This window comes from Camelus dromedarius, chromosome X (assembly GCF_036321535.1).
Source record: "Camelus dromedarius isolate mCamDro1 chromosome X, mCamDro1.pat, whole genome shotgun sequence".
Classification (NCBI taxonomy): domain Eukaryota; kingdom Metazoa; phylum Chordata; class Mammalia; order Artiodactyla; family Camelidae; genus Camelus; species Camelus dromedarius.
Window position 1 is genome coordinate 77,782,339 of NC_087472.1, and position 21,142 is coordinate 77,803,480.

At 47.9% G+C, this 21,142-nt stretch overlaps 2 protein-coding genes across 4 annotated transcripts; both read right to left on the reverse strand.

Moving 5' to 3' along the window:
* Nucleotides 1–1,167: 1,167 nt before the first annotated feature.
* TBC1D25 (TBC1 domain family member 25) lies at nucleotides 1,168–13,144 on the reverse strand. 2 transcript variants are annotated; one of them, XM_031445291.2, is made up of 6 exons: nucleotides 13,001–13,144; nucleotides 11,035–11,144; nucleotides 9,919–10,073; nucleotides 3,330–3,457; nucleotides 3,014–3,202; nucleotides 1,168–2,765 (listed from the first exon to the last, which is right to left on the reverse strand). In XM_031445291.2, the coding sequence occupies exons 1-6, from the start codon at nucleotides 13,016–13,018 to the stop codon at nucleotides 1,404–1,406; spliced, it is 1,962 nt and encodes a 653-aa protein (XP_031301151.1). In that variant the 5' UTR covers nucleotides 13,019–13,144; the 3' UTR covers nucleotides 1,168–1,403. The 2 variants fall into 2 exon arrangements, with proteins under 2 accessions (XP_031301151.1, XP_031301150.1); XM_031445290.2 differs by lacking the exon at nucleotides 13,001–13,144 and adding an exon at nucleotides 12,739–12,988.
* Nucleotides 13,145–16,184: 3,040 nt separating this feature from the next.
* EBP (EBP cholestenol delta-isomerase) lies at nucleotides 16,185–20,386 on the reverse strand. Of its 2 annotated transcripts, none has more exons than XM_031445297.2 (5): nucleotides 20,247–20,386; nucleotides 18,934–19,297; nucleotides 17,534–17,570; nucleotides 17,275–17,405; nucleotides 16,185–16,681 (listed from the first exon to the last, which is right to left on the reverse strand). In XM_031445297.2, exons 2-5 carry the CDS (start codon nucleotides 19,232–19,234, stop codon nucleotides 16,458–16,460), a joined length of 693 nt encoding a protein of 230 aa, XP_031301157.1. In that variant the 5' UTR covers nucleotides 19,235–19,297; nucleotides 20,247–20,386; the 3' UTR covers nucleotides 16,185–16,457. The 2 variants fall into 2 exon arrangements, with proteins under 2 accessions (XP_031301157.1, XP_031301159.1); XM_031445299.2 differs by having other exon boundaries at nucleotides 18,934–19,252; nucleotides 20,247–20,373.
* Between the last annotated feature and the right edge of the window lie 756 nt (nucleotides 20,387–21,142).

Genomic DNA, 21,142 nt, shown 5'->3' on the forward strand with positions numbered 1-21,142 from the left:
CAGAGGGTGTCAGCTGGTTACTGACAAAGGGGGACATTTCAGGTCCACAGCTTGGATGGTGCTTGGGGACCAGGGTTTCTGAGCTCCTTATCTGCTCTTGTTAGACCCCCCCCCCCCCCAGTCTCAGAGCACCCTTGGCACAGAACGGTCATGTCCTGCTCTTCTGATGACCGAGCCCTCATCTGAGGAATGGTCAGCTTCCCCTCCAATACTGGGAGCCTTTGAAGGGTTATCTCCAGCTTTGTATGGGATTCTTGGGAGAGACAGATGAAAGGATGGCTGCCCTGATGCCCCTCAACTGTCAGCACTGCCTGGCACAGCACAGCTTCTGGCCAGAATCTGGCATAATGAGGCCACAACCTGAAGGAGCCCAGTGATGTCACCAATCGTTGGTCACATCCTTTGTGGAGGAGAGCACCAGGCCTGTGAGAGAATCTGCCTTGTGAGAAGGTAAGTGGAAAAAAGGACCTTTTTTTGATCATTACCCTCCAAATATGTAGGTGACTTCTTTTAAGGCCTGAGCTTTATCAGTGCTTGATTAGTTTGTCTGCAGTCGTGGCATAGAGAAGGCAAAGAAATGGTTAACACAGGTATCCATGAGTTGGAAACCCAGTTTAGGGCTTAGAGCCCTAGGCATGGCAAGGCCACAGTCCCTTAAGCTGGCCCCAAAGCAAGTGACAAGAGTAGGAGCCTTAGACCCTTGCACAGGACCGCTGACATGAGTGCATAAGACTCTAGGGGAGGGAGGGTCTGGATCCTAGAAATGGGGACATGTGGAATGCCAGAGGTGGCTGGCTCAGTGTTTTTCTCTAAGTGGCCCATACTTCCCAGTCTTTGTAATGAATCTTGTCCTTTCTGAGTCAGGAACTCTCTCTCATCCCTCATTCGGGGCCTGTTCTAAAAACATACATTCACAGCCATAGTCCAGACCCTCATAGGCAGACAAATGTACCACAAAACAGCCTCAGGCCTCCTCAAGCAGTCCTCGACCTGGGCTCATCTTCTAGAACCGATTTCTCAGCATCCGCCCTCCTGCCCCTGGGGACGCAAACTGCCCTTCACATGAAGTGGGAGGTATTTCAGCTCCACCAGGTGAAGAGCCCCCGGGGATGCCACCTATAACCAAAACCAGGGAGAAGATGGAGAAATACACAGACCACGGTGACCTTCATGTGTGCAAAGTATAGTTGTTAAAAATAAAACAACAAAAACAGAAAAAAGAGGCCGTGGCCTCCATGGGGCAGTGCCAAAACAGAGCCCCATACTCTCAGAGCTGGGGAGAGAGGGCACCGTGTTCCCACAGGCCTCGGGCTGGCAGGCAGGGAGGTGGGGTCTCACATGTAGGCCCTGATGGCAAGGAACGAAGATCTGGTGGGGCTGATGGTGGCCTGGAGGGAGCCTGATCACGATGGGGCCGTGGCCTCGGCCCCCTCCTCTGAGTCCCATACCTCTGACTGCAGGTAATCAGCGAAGAGAGCCTTAGCCCGGCGCAGAACGCGCCCCAGGTGGTGTTTTCGCACTAGGCGGTCAAAGTGCATGGCCAGCTCGTTGTAATCCAGCCCGTTGCGCATGATGTGGTCGCGGTGCTCCAGCAGGATGGCAAGGCAGAGGAAGAGCATGAACGGGTTCCCGCGGCCAAACTCCTGGGGCGGGGGCAGGCCCAGTGGGGGTGGGGGGAGCAGGGGCTTCCCAGTGTCTTGCAGGGAGCCCACCTCCGGCATCAAGGGGGATCCTGCAGCCACGTCACCCGCAGGAGAGGCGTCCTGGGTGGACGGCGGAGACGAGGAGGATGGGGAATCAGGGTGGGAGGAGGAGGAAAGCAGCGGGTCTGAGGAGTTCAGCAAGGGCTCCGAGAGGGACTTGGAGCTGATGAGGGCAGCGGGGTGGGGCAGTTGGACCAGGGCGTCCCTCCTGGGGCCTGTGTTATCCCTGAGTTGCTGGAGGTCATCCAGACTGGCTTGTCTCAGGAGACGCCCCCCACCGCCAGGCCCCTGGCTGGTGGCAGCCAAGTGGTCAACAGCATCTTCAAAGGCACCACCTCCTCCACCTGCAGGCCTCAGCATGTGCCGCTGCCGCACGGGCCGTCCCCTGTGGCCCCCGAAGCTGGTGTCTGTCACCAGGCTGGGGGGCCCGACGAGCTCCACCTCGTGCTCAGGAGGATCAGGGGGCAGCGAGCTCCAGGTGACCTCTAGCATGCGGAGGGCATCGTCGAAGGCAAACTCACGCTTGAGCTCGAGCAGCAGCCAGCGGTAGCAGAAGAACAGGTCGTCGGCACCGGCTTCCTGCAAGTACTGGTAGAAGTCAGGGTCGGCGTGCCGCAGCAGCAGCTTGAGGTGAGCGAACTTGGTGGCCATGGCGCGGCCATCGGGGTGGAAGTTTGCGGCCAGGCGCTTCATGATGCCACAAAAGCAGATGAAGGCGTGGCCCTCATGGTCCATGACGGCGAGGATGGGCGAGGCCAGGTCACTCATGCCCTGGCAGTAGGACACCTGTGGGTGGGTGACGGCGTACGTGGTGAGCAGGTCGTGCAGGGCCCGCAGGTGCGGGCCGTCCTCAGGCCCCGCATAGTAGGGGTGGGCCCGGTCGGTACGCAGCACATCCTTGAGGACCGTGCTGCGGATGAACTCCAGGTCCTCGGGGCTGGCGCGCTGGGCCCACTCGCTCTTGAGCTGCTCGTACTCGCGACTCTTGCGTTTCATGTAGTCCATCCGCTCTCGGCCTGTCAGCCCGTCTGGGTACACATTCAGCAGGTACCGCCACACCACCTGGCCAGGGATGAGACAGGTGAGGCTGAGGTTCTACAGACGAGGTGCCACACCCCGGCGTGGATCTGTCACCACCCCGCCCTCAGGTCTCCACCCTTCTTTGGGAAAGGCTGCCTTCCCACCTCTGACTCCTAGTCCCTCCTGAAGGCGAGCCTGCCGCCCTGGAATATTTCCACCCCATCCCATGATAGTGTGGCCCACTGCCTATGTCTCCAGGAGTGATGGGTCCAGTGGCCGAGAAAACCCACCTTTCGCAGGGAGGGCTCGACACCACCATGATAGATCCGCAGGCGCAACTCCTCGGGGCGGGAGAGCTGGCCCTCGTGGTTCAGGTATGTGTGAAACTCCGCATCACTCAGGGGTGGCTTGAAGGGCTTGACGTCTTCCCCGTATGACCAGCTCAGCACCTGTTGGACCTTAGATAAGGTGCGGCCCACCTGTGAAGGAAGGAGGGTGGGAGGCCCCCAGTCAGCTGGGCAGGCACCAACCAGCATGCTCAGATTAGGGGTGCCAAGCAGGCCCTGCCCTCCAACCGCACTGGGTCCCGGGGCTCCCTGAAACCACCTGAGAGAGGATGGACTGTGTGAAGGGCAGGGCAGCTGTCGTCAGCGATGACCGTTTCTCAGCCAGCAGCACGTCGGAACCAATGACATCCTTGGGGCTGATTATGTCCCAGTCTTCCAGCAGGGGGCCTGGGCACACAGGATGACGTGGTATGAGAACCCCAGACCTCAGGGCCGGGTTCCTCTCCCACCAAAGCCAGGCCACCCACAGGGCAATGAGCCACTCCACTCTCTCTTGCCGTGTCATCCAAATCATGCAAAGATAAAACCCTGAATAATTCTCTTGTGGTAACTGTCTCACAAGATGGCTGGGAGACTCTATCGGTAATAGCTTAATGATATAAAGTAGTATTTATTGAGCACTTACTAGGTGTCAGGTACTGTGACAGGGCTTAACTTCAACATAAATAATAAGAACATTAGTCCACACTTCCGTAGGGCTAAGAGCCAGTAAGTGTTCTGAGCCCTTTGCAAATATTAACTCATTTAATATTATATTCACTTCCATCCTCTAAATTAGGTGCTACCATCACTGCCACTCTTTCTATGAGGAAACAGGCACAGGCAGGATTAGGTGGTTGCCCAAGGCCTCACAGCTAGTGAGTGTGAAAGAACTGAAATTTGAAGCCCAGGCCCGAAGCTCAGGAGCCTAAACTCTTAATCTTACATTCCTGCTAGTCCTCTTCCCACAACTGGGGGAGACCACCATTATCGTTCTCATTTTACAGACGAGGACCAAAAGGCTGGAACATTTAGTAAGTGGCCAAGATTCTCCAGCCAGGAAACAGTAGGGCTGGGGTCTGAATCTCATTTACCTTACTCCAGGGCCCAGATAAACGTCAGAAAAAAGTATCTGTGGAACAGGTAGGTCGTGTATGTTAGACGCAAGAAACAATGCTATGCTTGACTTGACCCAATTCTGGCCCCTGGAATATCAGCAGAAGCCTGTCCCTTCTCTCTCTTCTTTCCTCCCCCCTTGCATCCTTTCTTCCCACGTCAAATGTGATGTGGCTGCAGCAGCAGTGGCCACCTGAGGGTAAGTTCGAGAGACTTAAGAGATGTCAGCCCTGGTGCCACAGAGCTGCTAAGCTGACAACAGCAAAGACCGGTGGCTTTCAAATGCTACGATGTGAAACAAATCAACTGCGATTTGTTTAAGCCATTGTCATTTGCAGGCAAATGCTGCCCCTAAGCAGCATTTCCATGAAGTCCACTGAACTTTCTCCTACAGAGCATCAACAAGTGGATGTCACTGTCTCTCCTTGGAGGTCTCAAAGGGCACTGAAAACCTAAGGGGTCCAAAAGGGGAACCTGAGATCCACTCTAGACATGCCCTCCTCCTCTGCTCATGTGAGTGAACAGCATCTCTATCTGTTCAGTTGCTTCAGCCCAAAACCTGAGAGACATCCTTGCCACCTCCCACTCTCCCAACACCCAGCGCCAAACTGTCGCTAAGCCCCGTGGCTCCTGCCTGCGGAACACACTTCAATTCCACCTCTCTCGTCTCAAGCCACCTCCTGACCAGTGCCTGCTTCCCCTTTGTCCCTCTCCACTCTCTCCAACAGCTAGCTGCAGAGTGGTCTTTTCTAAAACATGAAAGCCCTTAAAAGGAAGAAGATCACACCACTCAGAGGGTAAAATGAAGGTCACACCGATGGTTTGAAAGACCAAAGAGAAGAACCCCTTTCAAGGCACAGAGGTAAAGCCTGGTGATTTGAGTGAAAAAGTAGAGTGACCAGGAGGACAAGTCCAGGAGACCTAAGATGCAGACGCCAGCAAATGCAGGGGGAGATAAGGGATCAGGTGGAGACACGATGACCCAGGTATGAAGGAAAATGTCCTTGAGATGAAGAAATGGCTCACCAGGTCTTAGACAGAATGAATCCACAAATGGCCCATACCACAGGCCTCCCCCAACTCTACTCACCTGCTGGCGAAATGCCCAAATTCTAAGAATGAAGACCAACTCTTGCCAGCTTCCAAAGACAAAGAACAGGCTGCTTACAATGGAAAGAAGGTCAGACTGGCGACGGACTTCTGTTCCACAACTCTGGAAGCAAGACAGTGGCTTGCAGCACCCACGGAGCACTGACAAGAAAGGCCCGAGATCCAAGGGCCCCACCCCAGCTAAGCCAGCACATGTGTACCACAGCCGAGGAAAGAATTTTCTGGTCACCGGAGTACATCTAACCTGTGCACCTTACTGGAGGAGAACAAAGAAGTTCTCTCAGAAATGACTACGGAATGACTGCAAGGGCTTAAGGTGGGGGAAGGCAGAAAGGAAGGTGAATGGTGACAGGCCACAAGTGTTTAATATACCCAGTTAAACATAAAATGACAAAGACACAGTGACTGGGAGTTTGTAATATTAAGTGTTACATTACGATTCCTGAAACACATAAGCGACCTACTCTAAAGAAAAGATAAGTGATAGCCTGGAATTTAAAAAGAAAAAAAAATTACCGTCTAAGCAAAGCCATCTCGGAAGTTAAGGGTTAGGGAGGGACCAGAGGAAGAATGAGAATTAGAAGTGCTCCAGAGCTTCCATTTCAAGGGCCAGGGAGGGTGGGGGAGTCTGGAGGGGGAAAGTGGTCAAAAGATTTCACTGGCAATTCTGTTAAAACGCATAAATCCAGCTGAGGAGTTTTTCTGAGAGATGTACCTCAAACTAGGTGACAAAGAAAGGTTAAAAATGGAAGAAACGGGGGAGGGTGTAGCTCAAGCAGTACAGCGCGTGCCTAGCATGCACAAGGTCATGGGTTCAATCCCCAGCACCTCCTCTAAAAATAAATAAACCTAACTACCTCCCCCAGCCAAAAAAAAAAATTAAAAAGAAAAAGTAGAAGAAACCTAAAGGTGTACCTGGCAAACACGGATAAACAAAGCCAAGAGCAGCCATGTGAACGTCAGGAAAAGCACAGGGCCAAATACATGACAGGAAAAGAGAGACGTTCTATATTGATTTAAAAAAGAAAGAAAGAAGCTCTTAATAAAATGGGTGAAGGATTTCTACAAGCACAAACTCATCTAGTGGCAAAACCAGCTCTGAACTGACAAGAGACTATATATAGTCCTTATGTAACCCACTAAGTGTGAATCTGCATGCATTTCCCTGAAGAAAGAGCAAAGTGTTTCATTATAGGGTGTGGCCCCAGGCCCTGCCTGCAGTATTACACAATATATGCTATACATACTACGTCTCCTTATCATAAAATTGTCAAACCTCCCAAACTTTAGATAGAGTCTGTGCAATGCCAAATAGAAATGTAATGAGGTTTTTCCTGGAACTGGATAAAATTATTTTAAGGCTCATATGAAAGAATTCATATTTAAGAATAGTTAAGAAAAAGAAGAGCCAAAAAAAAAAATAGTGGGAGGAAGGCACTAAATTTTCTGATTAAAATTTATCACAAAACCACTGAGATAAAAATATAGTGTTAGCATAGCATGAGACAAATAGAGCCAATTGGTGGAATGCAATAGAAAGCCCAGAAATAAATCCAAGTACATATGGAAACTCAGTATATGACAAAAGTGGCATTTCAAATCAGTGTACAAAAAGCTGGTTATTAAATAAATGATGCTGGCATAACTATTTATCTGGAATTATTTTTAAAAGCTAAGTCTACTAATCACACTGTTGGCAGAGTAGAGAGTTATATGTAAAAAAAGAAAATAATAAGCATATTGGAAGAAAATATAGGAGAATATTTGTGTAAGCTTATGGATGGGGAAGATGTTCCGAAGTAAGAGAAGAAATTCAGAAACCATAAAGGAAAAGGTAGACACATGTATGAGACTGCATACAAATTTTAGTTTCTGATAGGACCGAAAAAAGATACCATAAGCAAAGCCATAAAACCAAAAGATACACTTGGAAAAAATATTTGCAATACCTATGACAGAAAGAGGATTCCTATCACAAATGCACAAATTGGTTGAAGGTCTAGGTTTGGTAATCTTCCAACTATAGAGGTGACAGAGACTGACTTCTTCCCAGAAAGAGGGACTGGGCCATCCAAGTGGTCACTGCATGCCTGCTGCTTTCACAGTCATGAACACAACTGCAAGAATTCCATTAATAGTATTTTTAACAGCTCCACCGATGGGATACTTACTCATTTAGAGTATGATACCATTTATGTTAAACAAATACTGTTTGTGGATATATATAAATAGGAACATACTTACGTATCTCTATATGTGGATTAATTTGTGTGTGCGTGTGTGAATAAAGGACCTGCAAGGTTACACATCAAACTGATCAAAGTGGTTCCTGCAGGGTGAAAGGGTGGCGGGGGGGTCAAGATTAGGCACAGTGGTTCCAGGAGACCACAGCATTATTTGAAATATTTTCATTTCTAGTAATATATTTACTGGATAATTAAAAAATTCGTTTCAGGGGGAGGGTATAGCTCAAGTGGTATAGTGCATGCTTAGCATGCATGGGGTCCTGGGTTCAATCCCCAGTACCTCCATCAAAAAACTAAATAAATGAATAAAACTAATTACCTTCCCCTGCAAAAAAAAAATCGTTTCTTTTAAAAACGCAACTTCAATCAAATTCCCATCAGGATTTCAATGGAATGATAAGCTAACTCTATTAAATGAAAAGAACGGCAAGTGCACAAGAATAATCAAGAACATTTTTAAAAGGAAAACATTGAAACATATTTATTTTAAAGCTATGTGATGAAAACAACATGGAACTGGCTTAGGAGTTAACAAAGAGATCAGTTTAAGAGGATCAGGAATTCTGAAACAAACTCCTGTATTCCTGTCTTTGCAGGAATTTGGTAAATAAGAACTGACTCATCTGTAACTGGAAAGTTGATTCTCTTTAAAAAGGTACCTTTTAAATATCCTTTTGCCAAATGGTTGGATGTCTGTCTCCCTGTGTCATTTGCATTCCTCTCAGTTCTTATGCAGTTGGGGTTTTCTTTTTTAAAATTTTTTGGGGTAATTAGGTTTATTTATTTATTTATTTTATTTTTTAATGGAGGTACTGGGGATTGAACCCAGGACCTTGTGAATGCTAAGCATGCGCTCTACCACTGAGCTATAGCCTTGCCTCTGGGGGTTTTCTTCAAATATTTATTAGCCGAGGGGATTTTATTTCCTTACTGAAATAGTGCTATGTGTCTATTTCGCAGGGGAGGAAACCCTGGGCTTGGGGAATTAGTCAAGTGACTGACACATGGTAGTGCACAGGGCTTCTCAGTGTAGAGGATCCTGTGTCTCTGGTTACCTGTCTTTTTTCCATTTGTCTCTCTGCCTGTCTCTGTCACTAACTTTCTCTCTGACTCTTCTTTCTCTCTCTCTCTGCCTGTCTTTTTCTTACCAAGCTCCAAATTTTGCAGAGTCAGACATTAAGAGCGAGGACTCCGAAGCCACCACCTGGGGTTCAAATCCTGCTCCTCCACTGTCTGTGTGACACAGATAAGTACTGTCCCCTCCCTGAGCCTCAGTTTCTTCATCTGTAACATGGAGATAACAGTTGCCCTTTCCCTGTAGGATTGTTTTGACAATCCAATGAATAAATATGTGTTTCAGAATGGCCCCAAGTGTTCAATACGTATTAGCTACTTATGTGTTATTATTATGTCAATAAAATGTCTCAGTCACCCTAAATAGGCACTGTGAGTTCCCTGAGGCTGCGAACCATGTCTTCCACTCCATAACTTTTTATTTTAAAAAACTTCAAATCTACAGTTAAAGTTAAAAAGAAAAATACATTGAACAGCCGTACACCCTTCATCCAGCTCCCTTAACTGTTCAGTTTTGCCACATTTGCTTCATTTCACTCTCTCTGTATATATGCATTTATTTTTTGCTGAATTATTTGCAGATCTCGTAACACTTTACCCCTGAATTCTTAACTGTGTTTTTCCCAAGAACAAGGATGTTTTCCTTCGAAAACCATGATACCATTATGATACCCAGGAAGTTTAACACTGATACTATATTATTATCTAATGTCTGCTCCATAATCAAATGTGGGGGACCATGTCTTAATTTATCTGTGGGCCCCTGGGACCAGCACAGTCAAGACTGAGGGAACAAATATGAGAAGATCAGAAGTGGCTGAGAGATCAAAGGAACAAATAAATGAGTGAGCAAGAGCGCAAACAAATGAATATGAGTGTGAGATGACTGAATAAATAAATACAATTACCATTAGTATAATCAGCATTGTTATAGTTACGTATTATTATAACTCAAGCATAATACTCCAGCTCTATTGTTACACTGCATTCTATGACCATAACATACATTGCTAGATTATATGCTATAATCAATGATAATTATTGTTCTTAGAGCTAAAACTTTTTGAGCATTCACTATGCAGCTATGCACAGTTCCAGGCATTTTACATGAATTTCCCTGTTTAATCCTCATGATGGCCCTAAGATACCATTACTTCTACTTTACAGGTAAGGAAATTGAGGCCCAGTGGCCAAACCAGAATTTGGACCTAGGAGACCTGGCTCCCTAGCCCCCTGTGAGGGAGTGTATTGCAAGGGGTGGAGTCATCCTATGAGGAAAGAAAGGCAATCCCAGAGCAGTACCCCAGGGCACCAGGTACTCACTATCCTCAGTGGGCCGAATATCTACACGCAGCTGCAGGTAAGGTTTGGAGGCGGTGGCGAAGGCTGTGCTGAGGTCCCAGTCAGACAGGAGTGAGAGGTAAGCTTCCTGCCCTAGCCGATCCCGGCCCAGGTAGCTGATACCAAAGTTCTTCTTCCTGGACAGAGGAGACGTGGCAGCTTTCAGTGCCCCAGTGCCCTGGAGGCCTCAGGGATGGCTTCCAAAAGAAGCAGGGAAAGATGGATGGTTTTGAATACAACTTCCTCCTATGTGCTGGGTACTGCGCCAAGGATTTCAGGCAGTCTGAGGTCAGATCATTTACATCCACTTTGTTTCACAAACACAGAAACAGATACACACCTGCTTGTATCTGGAGAGCATATAGGAAACGGGTAATGTGGTCCTCTCTAGGGAGGGTAACAGAGTAGTTGAGGGATAGAGGTGGGAAGAAAGCAGCCTTCTTACTGCATAAAAAATAAAGCAATCTGTATGTCTGTTATTTTTCACAACAAAAAATGTTTATGCAAAAAAGTCAAATAACAACTAAGAATTTTTTCTTCAGATACACCTGTGCAACTATGCAAAGAAGTACGTTAATAGTTATAACTATGTAACCATGGAAACATATACCCATCACTTTTGTACTCTGAGTTTGTCACCATGTGCATATAGCCCTCCAAAACGACAACCACAACAAAATAAGCATCATACCTGCCCCCAAGAGACACCACTTTTCATCTGTCAGGTTGGCAAAATTTCCAGTGTTTTCTAACTAGTGTTAGTGACCAGGCTGTGAGGGAAACAAGAATTTTATATGCTGCTGGTGAGACAGTAAATTGGTAATACCTATCTGGAGAACATTTTGGAAGCATCCATTGAAATTTTAAAAAGCATACACCCTTTAACTCAGCAATATCACTGCTAGGAATTTCTCCTCTGACAAGATTTCCCCAAATATTCCAAGATATGCATGTGGCTGTTTGTTTATTGTGGGATTATTTATAATAATAAAACAAACAAACAAACAAACACTCTACCAAATAACAATAAAAAAACCCCAAACAACTACTGTCGAGGCTGGGTGGTACAGAGGTTTTCCCCAGCATCCCATTACTCACCCGTTCAAGTCAAAGGCTCGGATAAGGATGTGCTGTAACACATCAAGCGAGGTGATCTGAGGGTCAACAGCAAAAGATCGAAACTCAGGTGGCAAGAAGCTCTCACATTTCTGGGAAGAGAAGACACAGGGTCAGCCATCAGGGGTCGCATCACCATGCTTGAAACGCAGTGAGAGGCTGGCGGCAAGGTCAGAGAAGTGGCAGGGGCCAAATGAAGGCAGGAGTTCTGGACTATGGTGAGGACTTTGGTTTTTGTTCTGAGTGAGGGGGTAGGCTTGGAAGGGTTCTGAATAGAGGAGGGATGTAGTCTGACTTAGGATTTAACAGGATCCTTCTGGCTGCTCTGTGAAGAACAGACTATGGGGGACAAAGGAGAAAGCAGTGGTCCAGTGAGGAGGAGGCTACTGCAATCGTCCAGGCACCCAATCCTTCTTCTGTATCCCTTCAACGATGGCTGGCAGGATCACCATGTCCAGTCTGGCCCTTATTAAACCAGTCATCCACAATGCAAGCAAGCCAGCATCTCTGTCTACAATACTCCCCTGCTTAAATCTCTTCAAAGGGAACCCCAGGGTCCCCACCAAGTGGAACTACGGGACCCCAGCCAGCCTCTCTCCAGTCAGCTTTTTTGAACTTTCCACTCTGGTACTACCAAACTGAGGGAAGTTACTCTAAACACATTCTGGCTCCTGGCCTTTGCTTATGCTGCTCCCCCTGTCTGGAACATCCTTTCCACTTTCCTCAACTGGCTCACTCATGGCTCAGGCACCATCTCTTTTCTGAACTCCCAAACCTCTATCTTAGAGCTCTCTCTATTACACTGAACTGATCTGTTTACATCTCCCCAGAAGTGACCCTCTTCTCATCACCACCAGAGCCACCACTCTAGTCCGAGCCACCTTCACTTCTTGCTGGAACTACTGCCAACAGCTTTCTTACTCAAGAGGATGCACCAAAGGTCCGTCACAATCTGCCCCTCTCTTACCTCTCTGATTCACCTCCTACCACTCTTCCCTGCACTCTCTGGGCGCTAACAATATGGGAGCCTAAGAGAGCATGCCAAGCTTGTCCCCACCTCTCAGCCTTTGCCCTTGCTGTTCCTTCTACCTAGAACACTCTTCCCCCGCTGATATGCACATGGCTGACTCCTTTTTATTTCTGTCTCTGCTCCTTCAATAGCTCTCTGGGGATTTCCCTGTACAACCTTGGCTAAAGCTAACTCCTTAGCTCAGAACCTTTTTGGTTATTTCCCCATGCCATCCACCAGTGTCTGAAGCTCATTTATATAGACGAGTATGTCTGCTCAATCAGGGTGGGGACGTGCACCAAAGTGCAGTCTCAACACGTATGTTAGCTGATTTCGGCGCCACCTTTTCCGACAGCAACAGCCTCCCTCATTCATCAGGGCCCCACTCAACTATTAAAGCCCCTCCTCCAACCCTACAGCCCCTCCTCTCTACCTACAATCTCCATTCCATAGGCCCCTATCCCTCCATGTGCAGTCCCCACGCCCCATGCCCTGCCCCTGCATTCCAAGTCCAGCCTTCCCCCAACCCCCACCCACGCCACCATCACTCTGCCCTCAAGCCTCGCCCCTCACGCAACACCCTAAATCTCAGGTCCCGCCCTCCATCCTAGGACAGCCACCGCCTTCCCCTCCCCCGGGAGCCCCCGGCTGGCTGGCGGACGGGTCGCCAGCCTCACCTTGACTCGGACCCGCACCACCTCTCGCTCTTCCTCCTCAGCCGCCGCCGCCTGGGCTCCCCCGCCAGGCGGGGGCGCTCCGGAGCTGGCCAACTCCAAGGACCCAGAGGCCGTCGCCATCCCGCCGCCGCCACCCGCTTCAGAGTGACAGCTGACCGTTGCCCCCTACCCTTGCGCGCACCCCAGAGTGCAGGCGCCCGCGGCCCCACCTTGCGCCCAGGCGCAGGCGCAGAGGGCGCCGCGCGACCCTGCCCCCCCTCACCTGGCACAGGCTGGCCATTGCCTCTGCGCATGTGCACAGCGCGCTGTTGCCAGGCCCCCACCCCACCAAAGCCGGGCATTTTGCCTCACTTCGGCCAGTGTGCAGGCGCCTACTGAGGCCCCGCCTCCTCTCGGCCGCGTTTGGTTGTTTGGTCCTTTTGCTTCCGGATTCACCTAGGTGTGTGTGTTAAAGTGACAACCTATTCTGGCGGGAGAAGTGGGCGGGGAAAGGAAGCTGCTGCGCGATGACGTCAAGGCCTCACGCCCCGCCCCAAGTCGCCTTGCTTCTTTGCTTACAGATGATGTCATCTGTTTCAAATGCCTGTGGCCCTCACTTCAAATGAATCTGCTGAAGGGAGGAATAATCCTTTATCCAGAATCTTTAAAGAATAGTTTACACTTTGTGACAATTCATCGAGCTGTACGTTTATGATTTTTGCAGTTTCTGCCCTTACGTTATACTTCAATAAATAATTTACCCCTAAAAGCCGTTATTATACTCTCTGGAGGTCCTAGCTTTTTAAAATTTGCCTTTCTTTTATTTAATTCTTACAACACGTTGAGGTTGGTCCTATTATTAAACGGTGTGTGTCCACCAAATATCAGCTGAATACTGGACATACATTAGATTCCTTTGAGAAACTTTATGTATCGCAAAATGCAAAAAGGCATTCTCTTCACTTCATTGCACAACATCGTATGGTTTGGAAAGAATACAGGCTGCCTGTACAAATGTAATTTCTAACAAAGAAGTCCTGTAAGGTGCCTGGACTTCTGCTGTTGTTGCAGTGTTGTATGATGCTACCCTGAATGTTAACTTTTTAGAGAAGTAGAGAAGTCTGCAATTCTATTTTGATATCTTTTAAAATACTTTTTTGCCTTGGTATTAAGAGTAAATAGATTTCTATTTCCTGGAAGCTATAAATCCTGTGGAATTTTTTTTTTTTGAAAGCCAGAAGAGGGTTCGTGGCGCATTTCTCTTGTCCCCTGTGCTGGAGCCAAAAACACTTCTTATGGCACTGCTGGATTTTCTGATGGAAACAAGGAGTTTGAAAGTCTGCTTCCCAGGGGGTGGGGGATATAGCTCGGTGGTAGAGCATGTTAACACGCAGGAGGTCCTGGGTTCAATCCCCAGTATTTCCATTAACAAAAATTAAAGAAAAAGAAAGTCTGCCTCTCGTTAAAATTAGCATAGGGTGGAAGGAGCAAAATATTAGCCTAGAGCTTGAAGTTTATCCTGAGCACAGGTTTTAGATGCGGATATGATGTAGTCAGATGTCTCTGTCTTGGTTACAGAGCTCTGGAAGGAAAGATACTGGAAGAAAGGAGATCAAAAAGGAGGTCCCTGCCATAGTGTCAGGGAGAGGGGAGAATTTTCTCTTTCATTTGTTTATTCTTCCATTCAGCATATACAAAGTGCCAGATAGTTTACATATATTAATTCATTTAATCTGCATAAATCCCTATGAGGTAGGTATTACTATTATCAGCATTTTACAGATGAAAGCAGAGAATGAAGGTCAGGGGAAAATGTGCTCAATGTCAAAGGGATAGTAAGTGGCACAGAGAGTAGACAGCACCATGGACAGAAGGTGGGGCTGGGCCTGGAGTGTTTGAGGAAGAGCAAGGAGGCCAGCAAGCCTTAAGTAAATGAGGTAAGTGACAGATATGAGGTGAGGAAGTAATGCACGGCTTTGGCTTTAACAGTGAGGCATTTCTCCAAAGCCACACTGTAGGCTGGAGCAGAACTATGATTTAAACTGAAGTCTTGCTCTGCACAGGTCTCCTGGAGCCAGGTATCTGCAGCTTTATTATTCATTGTCACCTACTCCAAATTCCTCAAGTACCCATTTGTTTTATGACTGAAGGTCTATGAGGTTAATGACAGACTGTGGGATGAGGGGGTATCTGTGGGGTGAATGATGGGAGTCTATAGGTGGATGATAGGTGGTTTGTGGAGTAAGTGAGGGGATGTGAGGGAAGTGATGGATTCTGCAAGGTGAGTTATGAGGTGTTTCTGGGGTGAGTGATGGGGGAATCTGTATAGTCAGTGATGAGAGGCCTATGGGGTAAATGATAGCAGGTTTGTGGGGAGAGGGTCTATGGGTTGAGTCATGGAGTTGTACATGATGGGAGATCTGTTGGGGGGAGAGATGGGGTCTGTGGTGTGTGTGATGGAGGTCTGTGAGGTGAATGATGGGCAGTCTATGGAGTAAATAAAAGGCTGTGGGAAGAGGGATGGGTATCTTAGGAGTTAATGACAGAGTGTGTGGGGTGAGTTTTGTGGCGTCTCTGGAGTGAATGATCGAGATCTTTAGGGTACTGATGGGAGTCCTTGGAGTGAGTAATGGGGGGTCTATGGAGATAGTAATGGGGTATCTATGGGGTGCCTGATCAGCACACAAGAAGTTGAGTAAACTGAAGAACCTGAAGATTTGGAAATTTTGCAGCCTGTCCGTATTAAAAAAATGAGAAAGTGTGTTGTGGAGAGAATACCAAAGGTGTGGATGGACGATCAAGCCTTAAAAAAGATTAAAAGCGGGGAGGGTATAGCTCAGTGGTAGAGTGCATGCCTAGCATGCACGAGGTCCTGGGCTCAATCTCTGGTACCTCCACCAAAAGTAATATATAAATAGATGAAACTAATTACCTCCCCCGGCCAAAATTTTTTTTTAAAATAGCAAAAAAAAAAAAAAAAAAAAGAGAGAGGGACATTAAAGGTGGGGGGAGGGTATAGCTCTGTGGTAGAGCTCGTGCTTAGCACGCATGAGGTCATGGGTTCAATCCCCAGTACTGCTATCAAAAAATAAATAAACAAAATAAATAAACCTAATTACCCGCCCCCTCCGCCAAATATGCTCAATGCATTGCTTTCAACCTTCAGGTACATTTAAAGCAATGGGTCCAATGTCAATCTGAACAAACTAAAATAAATGCTAAATAAATAAATAAATAAATAACCTAATTACCCCTCCCCCGCAAAAAGAGATTAAAGGTGTGTCTCATGGATCTAATCAGCCATTAGGGGCATCTGTGCGATCAGTGATGGGGGTTTGTGAGGTTTATGTGATAACGATGGTGGGGGTCTATGGCTGAGAGAATGGTGGTCTGTGGAATTAGTGATGGAGGGGTCTATGGGGCCAGTCTTGGGGCATCTCTGGGGTTAGTAATTCAAGATCTCTCAGTATAGGGCCAAGATCTTTTATTTCCTGATTTAAAAAATTGCCACCATTGCCATACCTCCTAGGTTCTCTTGTACCTTTGTCCCAATGGCTGCTGACAGTAGCTCCACACAGCTCCTTCCTTTCCCATCTCTGGCCCTTTTGGTGCCCACCCATCAGCCTGAATTTGACAGATCAATTCAATTTGCCCTTCCAACCTGTGGGAGCAAGGATTGGACTCTTCTGGCAGGGGGAGAATTCCTCAACAGCCAGTGTTCAAGCCCACGTCATCACTTGTTAGTTCTGCTTGCTCTTGGCTTTTGTGGCTTTGGCATCCAGCATGCTCTGGGCATGAGCGAGATGCATCACTGAATCGAACACAAAGATTCCGGGCAGCACCAGCCACACGGCATTCATGAAGACAAAGTAAAACCAGAAGTAGAGTGGGTGGCCCAGCTCCCCATGCTGGAATCCATCACGGTACTCTGTCAGGAAATAGAGAATATCCCCATATATCTGACCTGTGGGAGGTAGAAGAGAAAGAGGGAAACCTTGTGAGGAGGAGGTGCAATTCCAAGCCATTTTCCAAGTCTTCAGAGCTTAGGATTCTCCAATTCAGAGAGCTAAGAACTCTGAAGTCACCCAGCTGAAAAGTTGAGAAATCAGGAAAGGGAGAATTTCAGAAATCGGAAGCTGAGAAATTCTGAACTCAGGATGGTTCATCGCTCCCGAATTTAAGGAAGCTCCAGATCCTTTAAGACAGCTCAGGATTCCAGGACTAAAGAGAACTCCAGGCAGAAAGCTAACAATGTAAGAACATTGAATCTCAGATGAAGGCAGCTCAGAATCCTGATCCTGGAGGACCCAGGGAGTTCTTGCCATCATGCGCCACCTCATGGAACCTTTACAGGAGGCTTTGTGATGGAGTGGGAGGAGAAATGAGAATTCAGGCCAAGAGGGGCATGGCTGTTCCAGAACCTCAGGGAGTTTGTTAAAATTCAGTCAGACTCAACCCTCAATGGGCACTATTGAGAGATCCCACCCGCAGGGATGCCCCCATGTCTGTGGATCCCCCATCAAGCCAGCAAACATCCAGCATGGGCCCTCTCCTCACCCACAGAGACCACAAGCTGTAGGACAAAGCGGTGGGGCTGCTGGCGGAGAAAGGCGATCACTACCCATAGGCTGAGTGGACCCCACAGCCAAGCTGTGATGGTCTCCATGCATATCGTGAAGTTATCATTCCTGCAGAAGAAAGGATAGGGGGTGGAAACTGGCATCACTGTGTAGGGCACCAGGCACCCCATTAGTGCTCCCGACTCACCACCGCCCGAAACCGATACAGGTCTCCCTTGACAGAGGCAAACACTTACAGGATGTAACGGCTGTCACCCTTGGCATACTCTTTCCCTGGAGAAGACAAAAGACAGATGTGAAGAATACTGGCAGGAAAAGGAACTCAGACTCATGACAGTCGAGGACCCATGTAAGAAGGCAGGCTTTATAACCTCCCCATGCCTCAGTTTCCTCATCTGTGAAATGGGGTAGCTGTTTGGACTCGAGAGTTAATATACATATACAAGATAATGTGTGCAAACCTGACAAAGAACAATAAGTGTTGCTGTGATTGTCGGGTATTCAATAAATGGTTGCGGCATGAAATGAGGCAGGTGTAAATGATGGAGAGGGTGAAGTAGCCAATGAGCGTGAAACAGAGCAAGCACAAGGGTGAACAGATGAATGAATGAAAGAGTGAGGAGAGAATCAGTCAGAAACAGACAGATCACCCAAGATAAAAATAGACAGGAGACTGGAATAGGTTCTTCACAAAAGAGGATTTCCAAATGGTCAGTAAACATGAAAGGTACTCAAACTTTCACTGGTCATCGAGGAAAAGCAAATTAAAACCATAATGATAGCACTCACATGCACGAGAAGGACTAACATTTAAGAAACACCCGACCATACCAAGTGTCAGTGAGGATGGGAAAACACTAGAACTCCCCTATACTGCTGCTGGGAATATGACATGGTGCAGCCATTCTTGAAAACGGTTTGGCAGCTTTTCATAAAGTTAAACATCCATCTACCATGTGACCCAGCCATTCCACTCCTCCCTGTTTATCCAGGAGAAATGAAAGCAGATTGCCACACAGAATGTTCTGGCAGCTTTCTTCATGAGGCCAAAAAGGAGTATTGTTTGTTAACAGCAAGAGATTGGGGTTGGGGGGGGAGGATGCCTATCAATACTGGAGAAGTCAAATCATTCTGTAACATCTGCGCTTTCAAAACTCTTTATGAACTGAGGAGGAGTGACCTCATTTAAAAAAAAGCAAAGTTTAGAAGTGTATATAGCATGTTACCATTTACACAAAAGGGAAAAATAAAAATCATGACAGTTACATGGCATCTACTGTCTGCTAAACACTGTTCTAAGTGTCTTATATATATTTGGATATTACTTTGGTCCCTCTTATACAACTGTGAAAACTGAAGCTTATGTGTGTAATTTATGTGTAAAACCCTGAAAGGAAACATAAGCAATTAACAGTGGTAATAAATAATTGGGGAAACTTGGTGGACAGAAGGTAGATTTTCACTGCATACCTCTTTAAATGGTTTGTTTTTTGACCCATGTGAATATATATGAGACAAAAAATTAAATAAATTTAAAAAATAAGTTAATGGAAAAGGAGTCGGTGAGGGGGTAAACTAAATCAATCCCTTCCCAGAAAATTCCCTCCCACAGCACATCATAGAACTCAGGACTCACAGAGCTGGGACAATAAGGCTTGGTCTCCAAGAAGGTCCTCGTGGTAGAGGCTGAACCAGCCCTCAATCACCAAGTGAATGAACCCACACACTGCAAACCAGCACAGGGACAGTCTCCGCCCAGTCCCCAGTGGGATGACTGCAGCACGACCTGACAACAGCCACGTGGTCGTAAGTAAGACCCCAGAGACGGAGAAGAGGCCAGCCAGGAGATGCCAGGTGGTGTAGTCATTGGGCACAAAGTTGTCCAGCCTCAGGTGCTGAGGCCAGTATGGATGCATGGGGCCGGTGTTGGTGGACATGTCTCTGTAGACTGATAGCTGTGTGTGGATATGTAGAAAGAAGAAAAAAGGAGGTGGATAAACCTAAACAAATAGAAAGCACAGAATGAGATCATAAAATCAAATCCAAGTAGTTCATTATGACAAGAAATATAAATGGACTCAGTTAACCAGTTAACAGGCGGACTCAAGTAAAAGAATTATATACTGACTTAAAAACATGGCTATAAGACCACAGAAAGACTGAAAGCTTGTTCCAGCCCCCTGGGAACCATACGATGTGGTAGACACAGGAACCAGACCAGGTCCCAGCTCCCATTGGTCACAGTCTGCTGGGGAAGGCAGGAACCAGACCTAGTCTCTGCCCTCATTGGTCACAGTCTGGTGGGCAGACACAAGAATCACACTAGGTTCCAGTCCTCATTGGTCTGGTGGGGGAAGACACAGGAACCAGGACTGGTGCCCGCCCTCAGGGGTCACAGTCGGCTGGGGGAGACACAGGAGCCGGAACTGGTTCCAGTCCTCATGGGTCACAGTCGGCTGGGGGAGACACAACGACCAGGTTAGGTCCTATTGCAGGGGTCACTGTCTTGCATCATTCAACGAAAAGGTATTACCCTCCCCGTAGTCCTGGAAACTGCAGGACAGAAGAGAGAAGACTAATCAGAACTACGACCCTCAGGTTCAGTGTGTGGGATGGCCCGATTCCTCCTGAAACAGCGCTTCCCGCAGCCAACTTGCAAGAAAGAGGAAGCGGAGGGCAGGGGTCTTGTGCGGGGCGCTAAAGAGGAAAAGGAGGGTCAAGTACAGAGACCACCAATCAGAACTAGAACCCTCTAGTCCAGCTGCCCAATGAGAAGGCGGATCTTCTGTCGTCCGGACGACCGCGCGGTAGCTGGGGGTCCTGCGCAGGCGCGTGGGAATGGCGGGGCAGGGGTTGGGGGGGAAGGGTCTTGCGTACGCGCGCAGAGGGCCGGCTGTTTAGCAATTGAGACCTAGGGAATGGAGTGGCAGGCCACACGGGAGCGCTTACCCAGCAGCGCGGTTGCAGCAGCTTCTGCCACAGGCTCCCGGGTCCTCTAGGCTAGCTCGCTGGCTCCGAAATATTCCTAGTTCAGAACCACCCTCTCACAGGTTCCTTGCCTTACGGAGCTGGCCAATGGAAGGGCTGGGAAGGCGGCCGGTGCTGCTCCCAACCAATAGGAGTTCTCTGTGCACCTCCGGCCCCACCCTCACGCGTGGTGCCATTTTCGCTGTTGGTTGAGACCCAGTCAGGAGTGGAAGAGGCTGGGAGGGCCAATGTTGCTGGGCGTTTTCGGCTGGAAACCAATCTGCAGCTAGTGTCGGTTTTAATTTTTCTATCCCCTTATCAATCACGTTGGAAATTGGGTGTTTAACCTCCTTATCTGCTGTTGAGACAGCATTGCGTTATGTCCTCTCACCTTTGCCCTCGTTTTCAAAGGCAGAGCAACCAGTCTTTTCCCAGACCAACCATCGGTCTTAATGCCTGAATGGGCAAGGGAACTGTTAAAATGACAGGCAGATCACATCCTATACACTGCGCCTCTGTCTCTCCCTCTGGTCATCTTCACCTCTCCCAACTTCAAGTCAGAACCAGTCAAAACCCAGACCCCTCACCTCAGCCTTGCTGGCCAATTGACGTGGAGAACCTCAATCTCCCTGTGCCAACTCTAAAGAGCCAATCAGAACCCCACAACTCAAAGCCGGTGGGCACCCAGACTGTTCATCAGAGTCCAAAGCCATTCCAGGCTTTCTAACCAATTAGAACCCACACCCCTCACTCCTAAGGACCAATAAGTGTCATCTCTTCATCTGTCTTGCTTTCCTTCCTCTGTCCCAGTCAGAGCAACCCATCAGAATGGGGATCCCTCAGTTTTCCCAGCCAATTAGTATCAGGCGTCCCCACAT

Coding starts and splice junctions, on each gene's coding strand:
- TBC1D25 (XM_031445290.2), bottom strand. CDS start 12,858: ATGGCGACGGCCTCTGGGTCCTTGGAGTTGGCCAGCTCCGGAGCGCCC. Junction 10,074..11,034: donor CGAGCCTTTGACTTGAACGG/GTGAGTAATGGG, acceptor TCCTCTGTCCAG/GAAGAAGAACTTTGGTATCA. Junction 2,766..3,013: donor TCGAGCCCTCCCTGCGAAAG/GTGGGTTTTCTC, acceptor ATCCCTGGCCAG/GTGGTGTGGCGGTACCTGCT.
- EBP (XM_031445297.2), bottom strand. CDS start 19,234: ATGTCCACCAACACCGGCCCCATGCATCCATACTGGCCTCAGCACCTG. Junction 17,571..18,933: donor AGCCTTATTGTCCCAGCTCT/GTGAGTCCTGAG, acceptor TGTCTTCTCCAG/GGAAAGAGTATGCCAAGGGT. Junction 17,406..17,533: donor GGTGACAGCCGTTACATCCT/GTAAGTGTTTGC, acceptor TTTCTTCTGCAG/GAATGATAACTTCACGATAT.